Source organism: Canis lupus, chromosome 13, assembly GCF_048164855.1.
Source record: "Canis lupus baileyi chromosome 13, mCanLup2.hap1, whole genome shotgun sequence".
Classification (NCBI taxonomy): Eukaryota; Metazoa; Chordata; class Mammalia; order Carnivora; family Canidae; genus Canis; species Canis lupus.
This window is the reverse complement of record NC_132850.1, coordinates 41,973,840-41,988,004: the sequence shown is the minus strand read 5'-3', so window position 1 is coordinate 41,988,004 and position 14,165 is coordinate 41,973,840. Positions and strand designations below refer to the sequence as shown.

The 14,165-nt window shown below is 47.7% G+C and overlaps 1 protein-coding gene across 5 annotated transcripts in view; it reads left to right on the top strand.

Moving 5' to 3' along the window:
• The first annotated feature begins 1,339 nt into the window (after window positions 1-1,339).
• GNPTAB (N-acetylglucosamine-1-phosphate transferase subunits alpha and beta) overlaps window positions 1,340-14,165 on the top strand; it is a 71,397-nt gene continuing 58,571 nt past the window's right edge. For 3 of the 5 annotated variants that reach the window (XM_072773307.1, XM_072773310.1, XM_072773306.1), the window contains exon 1: window positions 1,340-1,640. In XM_072773307.1, coding sequence (XP_072629408.1) covers window positions 1,524-1,640 — 117 coding nt within the window. In that variant the 5' untranslated portion in view covers window positions 1,340-1,523. The remainder of the gene's footprint in view (window positions 1,641-14,165) is intronic. The other 2 variants (XM_072773309.1, XM_072773308.1) reach the window with 2 other exon arrangements.

Sequence of the window (14,165 nt, the reverse complement as noted above, 5' to 3'; positions counted from 1 at the left end):
GTGGAAATAATGTAATGCAGTCCTGTTGAGGGTTCATGGCCTTATACCTGCCACCATGCCTGAAAAGCCCTCAGAACTGCGTGTCTCACACAACTGCCATAATGTTTGTCATGTACGTGCGTACATGTGATCAGCACTTCCTAAAGAAGGATTGAGAGTTGGCTAAAGGGGCATCTGGGGGGCTCAGCGGTTGAGCATCTTCCTTTGGCTCAGGGTGTGACCCCAGGGTGCTGGAATCGAGTCCCGCATCCGGCTCCCTGTGAGGCACCTGCTTCTCCCTCTGCCGATGTCTCTGCCTCTCTCTGTCTCTCTCATGAATAAAAGAGTAAAATCTTAAAAAAAAAAAAAAAAAGAATTGACTAAAAAGTGTCAATCCTGGGGCTCCTGGGTGGCTCAGTCCTTAAGCTTCGGCCTCTGGCTAGGGTCATGATCCTGGCTCCCTGCTCCTGGGAAGTCCGCTTCTCCTTCTCCCTCCCCCTCCGCCCCCCCCCCCCCCGTCTTGATTTCTCTCTGCCAAATAAATTCATCTTTTTTTAAGCAGTGTAAATGCCTGAGCTTGGATCCGAGTGATCCACTCGTGCCATGTGACCGACCATTCAATTAAGGGCATATTGTGAGTATTTCCTTGAGCTGCTTCTGAAGATAATTCCAAACCTGCTATCATGACGGCAACAGCGGCTACGTGCGCTGTTTCCCGGGGTGACTGGGTCAGGACGAGTCCTACTAACCAGGGGGTACCGGGAGAAACTAAAATTCCTCTCCAAGAAGAGGCGCCAGGGGAGGCCTTCCGCGCAATCACCGCCTGGGAGCCCCGGGGGGAGCGCGGCCCCCAGCCCCGCTGTGCGGCCGCGCCGGGGTCATTCGCTGCCGCTCGCGGCCACCGCCGGGCACTGCCGACGCCCGCAGTCCCTGCATCGCGAGCTGAAACTGGGGTTCGGGCGTTCGGAGCCCAGGGGTTCCTCTGTCCACACGGTTAGGGACCCAGAGGCGAAGGAGCCTCAGCCGCAGCTCGCAGCGCCGGGAAGATGGTCTGCCGTAGCTGCCGCACTCCCGTCAGTGCAGGAAGTCACTGCGCACGCCGGCTCTCGTGGCGCGGGCGGCGGTACCCACACCCCGCGGGCTCCAGGGCCCGGCCCCCGCGTCCCGCCGACCCGCCGCTCCGGGAGGCCGCCGCGCACGCGCCGATGGGAAGGGCGCCCGCCCCTCCGCCCGCCAGGGGGCGCTGGCTGTCCCGCCGCCACCACCGCTGCCGCCGCCGCCGCCGCCTCTCTCCCGGCCAGACCCGGGCGGCGCCGGCCCCCTCGCGGGCCGCGGGTCCGCCTCCGCCGCGCGGAGGGCGTGGGCTGCCGCCTCCCGGAAGCGGCGGCGGCGGCGGCGCGGAGCCCAGCGGGCGTGGGTCCCGCGGCAGCAATGCGTGGCGGCCTCTTGTGACTTGACAGCGGCGGCCGGGCCGGGGCCGCTGAATGGCGGCTCGCTGAGGCGGCAGCGGGGCTGCTCGGGGCGGGGCGGGGCGCGGCGGCCTGATGCTGCTCAAGCTCCTGCAGAGGCAGACCTACACCTGCCTGTCCCACAGGTATGGGCTCTACGTCTGCTTCGTGGGCGTCGTTGTCACCATCGTCTCCGCCTTCCAGTTTGGAGAGGTGAGTAGCGGCGCGGGCGCCCGGGCTGGGAGCCCAGAACCTGCACGACCCCGCGGCCCCCCAAGCCCAGCCCCAGCCCCTGCCCACGCCCCCCGCCTCCCCGTCGTCCTGCAGCCGCGGAGACGAAGGAGCCTCCCGGAGGAGCGCGGTGTCGGCGTCCGGGACCCAGGGCCCGTCGCCCCGACGCTCTGGGGAGGGCGCCCGCTCCGCCGGCAGCGTCCCCTGCAGGGGCTTCCTCCCGGACACTCGGGTCACCGCGGCGGCTCGCGCAGGCCCGCCCTCCCCGAAGCCCCTCCGGGACCCGGAGCCGTGTCGTTTCGCTTTCCTGGACTCCCCCGAATCCTCCTCCTTTGCCCCTCCCGCGGACACCCTTCTGATCTTTCCACTTCGACAAAGGCACTTTGTCTTCTGTAATCTCGTTTCTTGCCGGATTTCAGGACTTTCTCCGAGGGCTGCGTGTACGCGAATTTGCAGTGAGGACGGGGTACTGGACCCGAATTTAAAGACTTAACTTGCGGAAGAGATTTTTTTTTTTTCCGCTTTTGTTCTGTTCTGGGAGCACCAGTTATCCTGCGGAGTCTCTGTGTGCGCATGAGATGTCGGAGAGCTCTTGGCGGCCCAGACATGCGTCCCTATCCCGAGATCAGCGGAGGCCTGGGCTCTCACCTGACCGGGAAGCCGTGACCTGGACTCCGGCGCCCAGCGTCTCCGGAGCCAGCACAAGCCCTTGGGTCATGGGATATGCTGATGATTTAGACTCTGGATAACACGAGTCGGATCTTTCTTGATCTGCTCGTGGTTAATGTGCAACAGTTTGCTTAGACCCTGTAAACTCTTTAGAGGTCCAAACAACAGGTTTGGGGAGGTGGAAACACACAGGTTTAGTAGATTTTATGCCTGTTTGGATAGTAGATTAAACATTTGCTTGAAGGAAACAACCCTTTGGTTTAGGTTGGATAGCTGTTAGATTCCCGACAGTCTAACATGGTGTTCTTGATCCTAAACACGCGGTGTACACAGATTGGGCAGCTCAGAAGTGGAAGAGTACACGGATGTGACTTTAGAGAACACATTTACAAATAAGTATAGCTCCTGGGAGAAAAATTGTATTGTCAAATTGTTGGAAATATGTCTCTTTGTTTTAATATTTCCTTTCTTTTCTTTCTTTTTTTTTTTTTTTTTTTGGTAGGAGGGTTGCAGAAGGTTTTCAAATTAAGAGAATGGTTTTTAGAAATGCCACAGTATACATTTACTTATGCTGGATTGTAAGCTTCATAAGAGAGGGTGCTGTTGACTGTAATCCTGATCCAAGCATTGTGCCAGGTCCTGCCAGCATAGGCAGTCTAAATATTTGTTTAATGAGTAAATGAATTAATTATGTGGCATGATTGCCAGGTGCACAGTTTTAGTAGTTCTTGTTCTAGAGGCAAATGAAAATAAGTCTTAAAAGTCAGGGTAAGTACATGCCCAGACTTGGAAATATGGAATACGTTCTATCTTTGTTTCATGTACTGCAATCTAATATAGTGGATGTAGGTATTCACAGTGGACTGTCTTATTCTTGATAAAAGAGTTTTTTGGCCCTGAGTAATTTAATTTAATAATTTTTAAAGATTTTATTTATTCATGAGAGACACACACAGAGAGGCAGAGACACAGGCAGAGGGAGAAGCAGGCTCCATGCAGGGGGCCTGATGTGGGACTCAGTCTCAGGACCTGATCACGCCCTGAGCTGAAGGCAGAGGCTCAATAGCTGAGCCACCTACGGGTCTCTTAATTTAATTTTTTAAAGACTCTGTTTATTTGAGAGAGAGAAAAGAGAAGGGGGAAGGGGCAGAGGGAGAGGGAGAAGCAGACTCCCCACAGAGCAGGGAAACCCTGTGGGGCTTCATCCCAGGACCCTGGGATCAAGACCTGAGCTGAAGGTAGATGTGTAACTGACTGAGCCCCCCAGGCGCCCTGGACCCAAGTAATTTTAAGTTAGGTATTTACTAACACTCCTGCAGTGTGAAGGTGACTTAAAGGCATCAGTTGCTAGAATTTTTCATTTTATATATTCCATGCTTGGTTATTTATTTACCAAAAGAAAGACATTTGTCAGCTTTGAAATGGCCACAAATCTTTAAGTTTGTAACAGATAAAAGAAGTAATAGGCAAAGAATGTCAGAATGTCAGCATGTGGCATGGAAGGTAGAGACAGCTGGCTCAGTGCCACTAATACATTGCCCAGGTACAATTTCTTTCTTCCTTTTTTCTTTTTCTTTTACATAGGCTCCACACCTATCATGGGGCTTGAACTGATGGCCTGGAGATCTGAGAGTCGCACAGTCTAACTGAGGTAGCCAGGGACCCCCCTGTAGTACAAATGCAGCACAGTGGAAAAGAGGAGCCTTGAGATTGGGCAGATCAGGGTTTGAATCCTGGTGCCAGTATTAATGATCATGATAAGAGCTCACGTATAGGGCTTACTGGGTACCAGGCATTCTCTCAACTGCTTTACATATATTAATTCATATAATCTTCACAACAGTGCCTCTGTGAAATGAGTACTATTATTATGTCCATTTTATAGGTGATGAAACTGAAGCACTTGCACAGACTAATCCAGCTAGTTCATGGCGGAGCCGGGCCTTAAACCAAGGCACTGTCTGGTTCCTTGCTGTTGCTCTTAAGCACGTATCTTCATGGTTTCACACAGTCTGGGCTGTCCTTTGTATGATCTTGGAAAACATATTTAACCTTTTTGAACCTCAGCTTCCTTATCTTTGAAATTGAGATAAGAGTACCTTCCTTGCAGAGTTGATAGGATTAAATAACACTCTTCTGCAAGGCACCTTTCTCTTTTTAAAAAATATTTATTTATTCATGAGAGACTCAGAGAAAGGCAGAGACAGAGGCAGAGGGAGAAGCAGGTTCCCTGCAGGGAGCCTGATTCAGGACTCCATCCTAGGACCCCAGGATCACGACCTGAGCTGAGGGCAGACCAGACACTCAACCACTGAGCCACCCAAGAGTCCCAAGAGGGTCCTTCTTAACTGTGAATTCGTTAATATTCCCCCCTGCCTCAGTATAAGTGGTACTGGCTGCTACCTTTTGATAAGCCATTTATATACTCATCTAAATTTTGAGGAAGAAAAATATAATGGAGAGAAGTATTAACACAATATTTTTTAAGGTTTCCCTTTATGTTGAGCCAGGTAGTTTCTGGAGAACTCTTGAGAACTCTGATCATACAAAAGCAAAGCTGGATCCAAACCCGCAGGGTAACCCTCAGGATGGAGACTAATAGCCACCAAAGTATACTACCTTGGGGTGAGGGTAGCAGATGGGAGCTCATATAATGTCAATGAGTCGATTGCCCAAGTCCTGTGGCCTCATTTCCTTGTCTACAAATGCAGGCACTAGATTACTGTGCTCCTAAGATCATTTTTAGCTCAGAAACTTCTGATTTTAATTATTTGTCCTCTGTCAATATCATATAGACTTTAAAACGTGTGCTTTTGAAGTAGAATTTTATTACTTCATCAGTATTTGGTTGAACCATTTATATACAAATCCACGATCCTGTATCTGAAAATTCTACTGAATTAACCTTATAATTAAACATCAGTAGCGTTTACAGTGAAACAGTATTCTCACTCAGGAAAATAAAGACTATAAATAATTTCCAGTCAGTCACAGGCCAAGTTTTGCCACCAGATGAGTTCAGGTGGTCAGGTTTTGTTGCCAAATAAGGTACAAAAGTCTTCAGTGTTGAGAACTTTCTGGATTTCAGGATTGTAACCTAGAGGACTCTGTGTGCATATCTGTATGTGTGTGTAGTTAGTGTGTGTGTAAAATGTATCACTTCCTTAAGTACACTGAGTATGGACACAAGTAAGTACCCCAAAATTAACTTCCAGGAGGAGGCAGGTTTAGGTGGAATCTGCGTGTGGGGGTCCTAACTTTCCTGGCCTCCCTGCTCCCTCTGGCCCGCATGCTTTCTGCCACTGCGGATTAATGAGATGTTACTGTTCAGTGAAAAAGGTTGAAAACTGGGTCCAGCCCTTGGTAACCAGTTTCTCATCCTCCCTTATTTGAGGAAAGAAATTAATTCCTGTGTATTTGATTAGTTCATTCATTAAACAGATATATTCTGAGTGTGTCCTTTTTTTTTTTTAAGATTGTATTTATTTATTCATGAGAGATGCAGAGATATAGGCAGAGGGAGAAGCAGGCTTCATGCAGAGAGCCCAACATGGGACTCGATCCTGGCTAGGATCACACCCTGGGCTGAAGGCTGGTGCTAAACCCCTGAGCCACCTGGGTTGTCCTCTGTGTTCTTGCCAAAGGCAACAGATAGGTGGAGGCAGGCACCTGGCCTGAGGACAAGTAGGCGGCCCAGCCCTGGATCTAGTTCCACCCGAGCTGTGACCCTCAGTGCTTTCCATCCTGTGTTACTCCTCCCAGCTGCCTCCTGGTTTGGGGCAGCCGCTCTCTCCTCTCTCCTCTGTTAGCTCTACCTCCTGTAGATTTCTTTTGGGGGTAAGGAAAGCTTTTGTTATTAAAAGTAATGTTTTAAAAAGACGAGATTCTAAGACTCCCATTTTAGCTTTAATGTTCTGTGAATATACATTTATTGAGTGCTTCATATGAGAAAGCATGAATTTTTTTCAAGATTGTATTTATTTATTCATGAGAGACACAGAGAGAGGGGCAGACAAAGGCAGAGGGAGAAGCAGCAGGAGCCTGACTCAGGGGATTGGATCCTGGGACCTGCCCTGAGCCCTGAGGGGAAGGCAGATGTTCAACCAGGGAGCCACCTAGGCATCCCAGAAAACATGTATTGTAATGTAATGTCGTTTGCACTACAGAGAAAATGCCAGTGGCCACACAAGAGGCTTTTGAAATGGTCTTTTTCTTTTGTGGGGTTTGGGAAAGACACACAGCCCTGTTAACTGTCTCAGCAAGGACCTTGTCTTAGTCCCTGCTGCATTCTTAGCATTTAGAAAGTGCTTAGTACCCAGTTGGTGCCAAATAAATACTTGATGATGGATGAGTGAGTGAATTAGTTAGTTGGGGTGATCTTCACAAACATCCCTTTAAGCTCATTTCTAAAAAAATAATGCAGACCCTGACCGAGCTACTTTGATACAGAGCCTGTTGCCGACCCGTTGTCCCTAGCTACTGTTGATTTCTCAGACACTGTTGGTCCAACTGTCCTGTGTATGGTGAGTGGCGCTAGCAGGTGTACAAAGACCATAGAGCTTACCATTGGCCGTCCTTGTGTAGTTGAGGTGAGGCTGTGCCATGTGCACGAGCAACTGTAAGAGGAAGTAGGTAATCGAGTGAGTGTGTGCACAGTAATTGCTTAGGCCATCAGAGGAAAGGAAGAAAATTCTGGGTTGAAACATCTTCGAGGACATTGAGGCTTTTAGGGGGAGGCAAAAACTTTTCCCTTTTGACCTGTTAGTGGTTTACAGTTGCTGCTCGCAGTAGTGGCGCTTGGTTGCCCGTGACAGAACCCAGCTCGGACCTGCTGTAGGAAGGCAGGTGGCTCTATGGCCCCTGTAGTTGAGAACAGGGTGCAGAGCTCCTCACGAGTTTGGACAGAGGTGCTCACGTGATGTTGTGGAGAACCCCTTTTTGTCCCTGTGCTGCAGCTGTTGGTTGAGGACTCGGGCAGGTGCTGCCGGCGTGGGAGGGCATGGCCGCCAGTGCCCCGGCGGCTACTCTGTCAGGGTGGTGACCCTAGCAAGGGAGTTTCCTTCTCGTGCCTGCCCGCCATGGCCTGGGTGCCCCTCCTGTGCCCTGGCAAGCCACCCGTGCCATCACAGAGCTGGGCTTGGGGCCTTGGCATTCCTGATCAGGAGCTAAGGGCTCCCCCTGGGAGGTGGTCAGGAACTGAGAGTTCCCCCCAGGAGGTGGCCAGGTGCAGAGGGCTCCTCCGGGGGTCACGAGGCTGTTCTGGAGAGCAGGGCCAAGCAGCAGGTGACCCACAAACTGCCTGACGCTCAAGCCCGTTTCCTCCCCTAGGGCCTGACCATGCACGCTGTGACTGTGGTAGTGTTTACCCTTTACCTTCTTCTTCAAAGTGTAAGAGTCACTTCTGTTTGGGCGGCCTAGTAAGGACCTTGTCTGGGAACTGGTATTCTTAGCTGGGCATAGGGTTTTAGCTGTGCTAATACGCAGCCTGTGTGCCCTTACATCTTTCTGTGGCGACTCATTACATATCTTTAATATGGTCATTTGAGAGTTACATTTTTAGCATTGAGGTCTAAATATTGTTAATTTTGTTAGTGAAATTTAGCATGTTGTGAGAGAAAAAACTTGCCCTTTTTGTAGCCGTGTGCCTGGAAATTCTTATGCCCTCTTTTGTCACAGAGAGCACCCTCCCTGTTCTCCTTGCCCACCCACTGCTCTCTTGGTCTTGAATATTGGGGTTCCCCAGTGTGGCTCCATGGCTGTCTGCTCCCACGGAGAATGTTGTGTTTCAGACCCCCATGCACATGTTTGTGTGTCCTGTCCCCAGCTTCAGACAACAAGCTCCAATCCCACACGTCCTTCTACCTGCCTCCCCTGTGCTCCTTACCACCCTGCCTCCCTTTACAGGCCGTGCTCATTCTTCCAGGTACTTTCTCTTCACCGCACCTGGACATGGCTCCAGAATAAGTCCTTAAAGTGTATGATTCCTCTGTCCTGCAGGCTCTTCCAGAAAGTACAGGAGGAACTTGACCCAAGATCTCAGCAGACTTTTCCTGGAGTTGGCTGCAACTGGGTCATAGAGCATTTCCTAAACCACCCCCTTGAAAGGAGGAGGACGTTGCTTTTTTTTTTTTTTTTTTTTTAAGATTTTATTTATTTATTCATGAGTGACTCAGAAAGACAGAGGCAGAGACACAGGCTGAAGGAGAAGCAAGCTCCCTGCAGGGAGCCTAATGTGGGACCCCATCCCATGATCCCGGAGATCACCACCTGAGCCAAAGACAGACACTCAGCTGCTGAGCCACCCAGGCATCCCAAGGATGTTGCTTTTTGGCCAGTCTGATCCATTACTGAATTTAGGGCCTGTCTCCTAAGCATATATGTTCCATGGGTGTGGAGTTCACTAGAACAGGACAGGGAAGTGGTGTTGGGTCGGCCCCGGCAGTACGTATCATGTCCAGTAAGCACAATGGGGGGGATGTGTGGCACTTGCCACGTTAGATAAGCACCACAGATATGGAGTAAATGTCTATCTCCTGCCCACCTTTTATGTTAACTTACAGGGTTAGCTCTACGTCCCCCTCCGCATGAAGACTCAGGTGGGCTCAAGCCTTCTCTTGTCACTCCCAGGTAATAAAAAGTCTGTGGTCAGTTCACATTATAAATCATAATCTCATTTCAGCAGCTTTGAGCCTGTTGAATTTGAAGCCTCTTACCTGCCTAGCTCAGGGCTGCCTTAGGCAGAAAGCCTGAAAGTGAGGAAGGAGGGTTAGGCACAGTGGGCTACTTTTCTCTTTGCTCATCTGATGCTTCTCCTTCTCCTCCATAGCCCATTTCTGGCCCTTCCTTGGGCCAGCGCCTGGGAGGTTGGAGCACCTAGAAGAGGGGAAGGAAGTGAGAGCAGGAAAGCCCTTCCAAAACAGGTGCCAGAGCTCTCTAGAATTTGCAGGTGTCAAAGCTTATTCTCTCTTGAATGCTTCCAAAGTGTCTCCAGAGACCACACCCTGGGAGCCATGACTTGCTTTAACTCTGGTGAGCGCAGATGCCTCCTCATGTAGGCTGGTTGTGTACCCTTCCTTGGTCTTAGGGATCTGATGATACCATGGGGCTCTCATCTCAGTCTCTTTGCCTTTCTTTTCGGGGACCCTGGACCTGACCTAAGATCTGCAGGTATTCTCTTGTGCATGGCATACATCTGGTACATGGGAGACCCATGCACTTTGCTTTGTAGGGGAGGAAGTATATCTCTTTCCTCTGTTCTTCTGAGTTCTCGGCTAGGGCCCCTGTGACAAGAGGCAGATTGATAAGAGAAAAGCATACATATTTATTTAATGTAAGTTTTACATGATGTGGGAGCCTTCACAAAGAAACAGAGACCTCCCCCCCCCCCCCCCCGCAAAGTAGTTAAACCTGAGCATTTTTATTGTAGTTTTGATGAAGAGGGGAGAATTTTGGAAAATTGTGATACGATAAAAAAGAGAATGAGCTAAGTAGAGTAAGCTGGGGAAACCAAGGCCTGTTCATTCACATTCCTTTCAGCAATACTTGTTCTTCGGAGATAAGGATCCTCCTTTCCTGCTGGTTTAGAGTCTGATGACCTGCTTCAGGGGAAGGTCAGGAAATTCTGCACCTGCTGTTTCTCAAATTCCTTCAGCTTAAAATATTCAATAAGGCAGGTGCTGTATTTGGGGATAGGATATCCTGAACCCTTTCAGCACAGAGACAGGGAGCATGGGCTGATTCTAGCACAGCAGCACCTCTCCTTTGTCCTCAGAGCAGTTAGCCAGCTAGCCCTTCTGTTTCTTGGGAGTGAGACAGATGTGGCATCTACCCAGCTGCACGGGCCTCTCCTAGCTTCAGGAGAATGGAAGAGATTTCCACCCTTCCCTTTTAGATGAGGTGAAGTGGGTTTGCAGAATGCCAGCAGCTTCGTAGACCCTCCCCTGGACCTTTCTAGCATGAGTTGGATGAGTTTTCAGCCACCTCCTGAGGAAACTTTGCTTCTTGTTTCAACTCTTCACTTTGGAATGTGACATCTGGTCTTTTGGTGCCTCAGAAGAAACTTAGGTTTACATGCACATTTTCTCAGTGCAGTTAGATGAGTTTGCCCAGGATATGAAACCTATTTGCCATTTTTGTACTCAGCATCCTGAGCACAAGACATTGCCTTTCTTACCTAAGGGTCCCTGTGCCCAGCATAATACTAAACTCATTCATTCTGTTAGCACATTGTGTGTTATGTGTTAGAGCACCATGCTGGGCCTTGGGCATAGAGCAGTGAGCAAAGCAGGCGGTTCCTACAGAGAAGGAGCTTATATTCTGGTCCTACCGTCAGATGTTAAATGCTTCTTAATACAGTGGTAAGAAATGCTACAAAGGAGAGGGTGTTGTGGGAGAGACCAGCAATGTCCTGTCTGGTGCCTGGGTCAGGAGAGGCTTTCTTGATGTTATTGGAGCTCAGTTCTGAAGGGTCAGAGTTGCTGAGGCAGAGGACAGAGCCTAGTGTTTTCTGTAGGCCACGGGTTCTCAACCAGGGGCAGTTTTGCCCCAAAGGCATTTGGCAATGTTTGGAGACATTTTGGGTTGTCCCTGCTGGGGCACAGGGTAGGGTTGGTGCTACTGGTGTTTACTGTGTGAAGGCCAGAGGTTCTGTGAAACATCCTACAATGTACAGGACAGGACCCACAGCAAAGATTATCCAGTCCCAAGTGTCAGTAGTGCTCAGACTCCGGAACCACTGTGAAGGTCTTGAAATTGGGGTACATTTGAGAAGGTGAACAAGGACCCATGCGCTGGAGGTGGAGAGTGAGAAAGTGAGGATCTAGGGAAGACTGGTGTGGTTGGTGGTGCCTGCCTCCTAGCACTTAGTAGGTTAGAGTTTGGGTGTTTGTCCTGAGGATAGTGGGATGCCATTCAAAGTTGTCATGGACTGGCTTTTACTGAGTGAAAGCCAGGATGCTGATAAACCTTCTGTAACGCACAGGACAGCCCCCACAATAATGTGTTTTCAGTAGTGCCAAAGTGGAAGAAGCTGAATTAGAGAGCAAGAAGGCTGAGGGCGCTTGATCAGGAAACTTGGACTAGGCTGGTAGAAGGGCATGTTAAGGGAAGTGGACAGATTTGAGATATTTCAGAGGCAAAATCCTCTGGTCTTTATGTTCTATTACAGAGTGCCAGACACTCTGCAGACATCGTGGGTTACAAAAGTGAGCAAGACAGACAAGTTCTTTTGCTCTGCCAGCTGCTAACTATAGATGCTATGCGAATGAATAGGTGCTTTGCTGAATACTTACAAAAATCATTTTTATTAATTGATTGTGATTGAGTCCTAGTGAGGAAAGATGGTTTAAATGACGTGCCTGATGTATGCAAGGTACCTTGCATGATGCCTGGTGTAGGATGCTTACTGCATGCTAAGTCAGTGCCACGTGTCCCATCCCAGGACCGTTCTTCCCTTGGCCAGGATGCTGCATGGAGGGCAGCAGGAGACCAGCCTTCTGGTCTGGTGTCCAAGGTCACATCGAAGAGTACATTAATTTTTCCTTAGAGACAGAGCTGGAAGGTTTGCAGTGCTTTCTTTACCTGAGTGCACTTTATTATGGCTGATGTGAAAACAGCAGGGACATTAATTTAACACAGGCTGTGCTTTACAATAACATACGTTATTTGTTCCTTCTAAAATGTAACAGATCACTGTAATGTCATAAGTTCTGCACACTCACAGAGTATCTTGTAATACCTCTTAACTGTCCTTTAGATTGATTGTTCCAGTCTTGTGATCCACATTGCTGTATCTTTAGTAGGTGATTAGTCATCCTGTGTGTGATTCATACTCGCACTAAATTAAGCAGGGGAAAATCTTTGAAAAATCTTTGAAAAATGTTACAGACTAAGTCACACTTGTGCAGGGAGAGCCAGTTGTATTCTACCCTGAGACTAAGAACCATACTGCCCACTTTACAATTGCTTCCTAAAATTATTTCTTCCTTTGGGTTCTAGATTTATCTTTCCCCCCGGATATATCTTTTATTCCCCCTTCACTACCTCATTCCATTAAATTCATTCCTATCTCTGATTCATTCCAAATTGGATAAAACTTCTTTACCAAATTCTCAAAATTCTCAGAAGCCATTTATTTGACAGTTTTACAGAGGCGCTCTGCTGCCTACTGGAGACACAGAGGGTTCAGTTTATGCTTTTGAGGTGCTCACTCTAGATAGGGAGATGGACAAGCAAATAGACAAAATGCATTGTGATAAATTAAGTTGAAGGAATAGGCATGGGTGTTTCTCAGACATAAGAGTGACATCTGAACTTGATCTTGAAGGAGCTAGCATAGATGGCTCAAGGGAAGGAAAAGGAACTCCCACTTGGTTGTGGTGTATAATGCTTTCTATACATTGTTGGATACAATGTTGTGGATAACATTGAGGATTTTCATATCTATGTTCATGAGAAACATTGCTTATAATACTTTTCTTCATAGAATGAATTAGGAAGTTGGTTTTCTGGAAGGAGTTGTAGAGAATTGGTATAGTTTCTTCCTTAAATGTTTGGTAGAAATCACTAGTGAACCCATCAGGGCCAGGTGCTTTCTGTTTCAGAGTTTATTAATTACTGAGTCACATTCTTTAATAGGTCTTTGCCTATTCGGCCTACTTGTTTCTTGTTTGAGCTTTGGTAGATTGTGTCTCTCAAGGAATTGGTCCATCTCATTTAAGCTGTCAGATTTGTAGTCAGGGTTGTTCACACTTCCTTTACTACTCTTTTCAGAGGAGTATTGTAGTCACTCCTCTTTTGAATAATTGTTACAAAACACAAATAACATAAACTTTACCATTTTAATAATTTTTTAAGTATACAATTCAGTGACATCAATTGCATTTTCATCATGCAACCATTACCACTATTTCCAAAACTTTCCATCACCCTAAACAGAAGCTCTGTAACTTTTAAGCAATAACTCCATTTACCCCTTGGGGCCTTGTAGGCTCTAATTTCTGTCTGTACGGATTTGCCTATTCTGACTATTTTATATCAAGGACATTTCATATAATACTTCTTTACTTGTTCTGGCAGTTTCTGCTTGTTTTTCAGTGTTTCTGGGGTGAGCGAGGGGATGAGACATTGGAGTTGCTTATTCTGCCATTTTGCCAACATCATGCTTCAGCCTGATAAGTTTTGATTATTGCTTTCTGCACATAATATTTTACCAAATACTTGATCCTTTGGTGGGTCTGTATGTTTCACAAAGGAAGATACTTAGTTTTGGCCTTTGCTATGTCCTCAGAGTCTAGAATGGTACCATATTAACATTTACTGAGTTATGGAATTAAGTTACTAATTTTTAATAATTATTTGAAAATAAGATTTAAAAAAAAATATTTTATTTATTTATTTGATAGTGAGAACGAGACTATGCATGCATGCACATGCACTAGCAGGGGGAGAAGCAGAGGGAGAGGGAGAGGCAAGCAGGCTCTCCACTGAGCAGGGAGCCCGATGAAGGGGGCTCGATCCGAGGACCCTGGGATTATGACCTAAGCCGAGGACAGACACTTAACTGACTGAGCCACCCAGGCACCCTGAAAATAAGTTTTTTTGTTTTTTTTTTTAAATAGCTTCATAATGTTTGTGGGACTATATTTTCCTGTTCACCTATTGTTTAATTATTAAACTACTATTTTCAGGTTTTATTTTTATAAGTACTAATGGCCATTATCATATTTGTATAGACCTTTGGGTACATCTGCGATGATTTCCATGGCTTGTATATATTAGAACTAGAATTAGCCAGAACAAAAGACATTTTATTTGGTCCTTTCATACATAATGCTAATT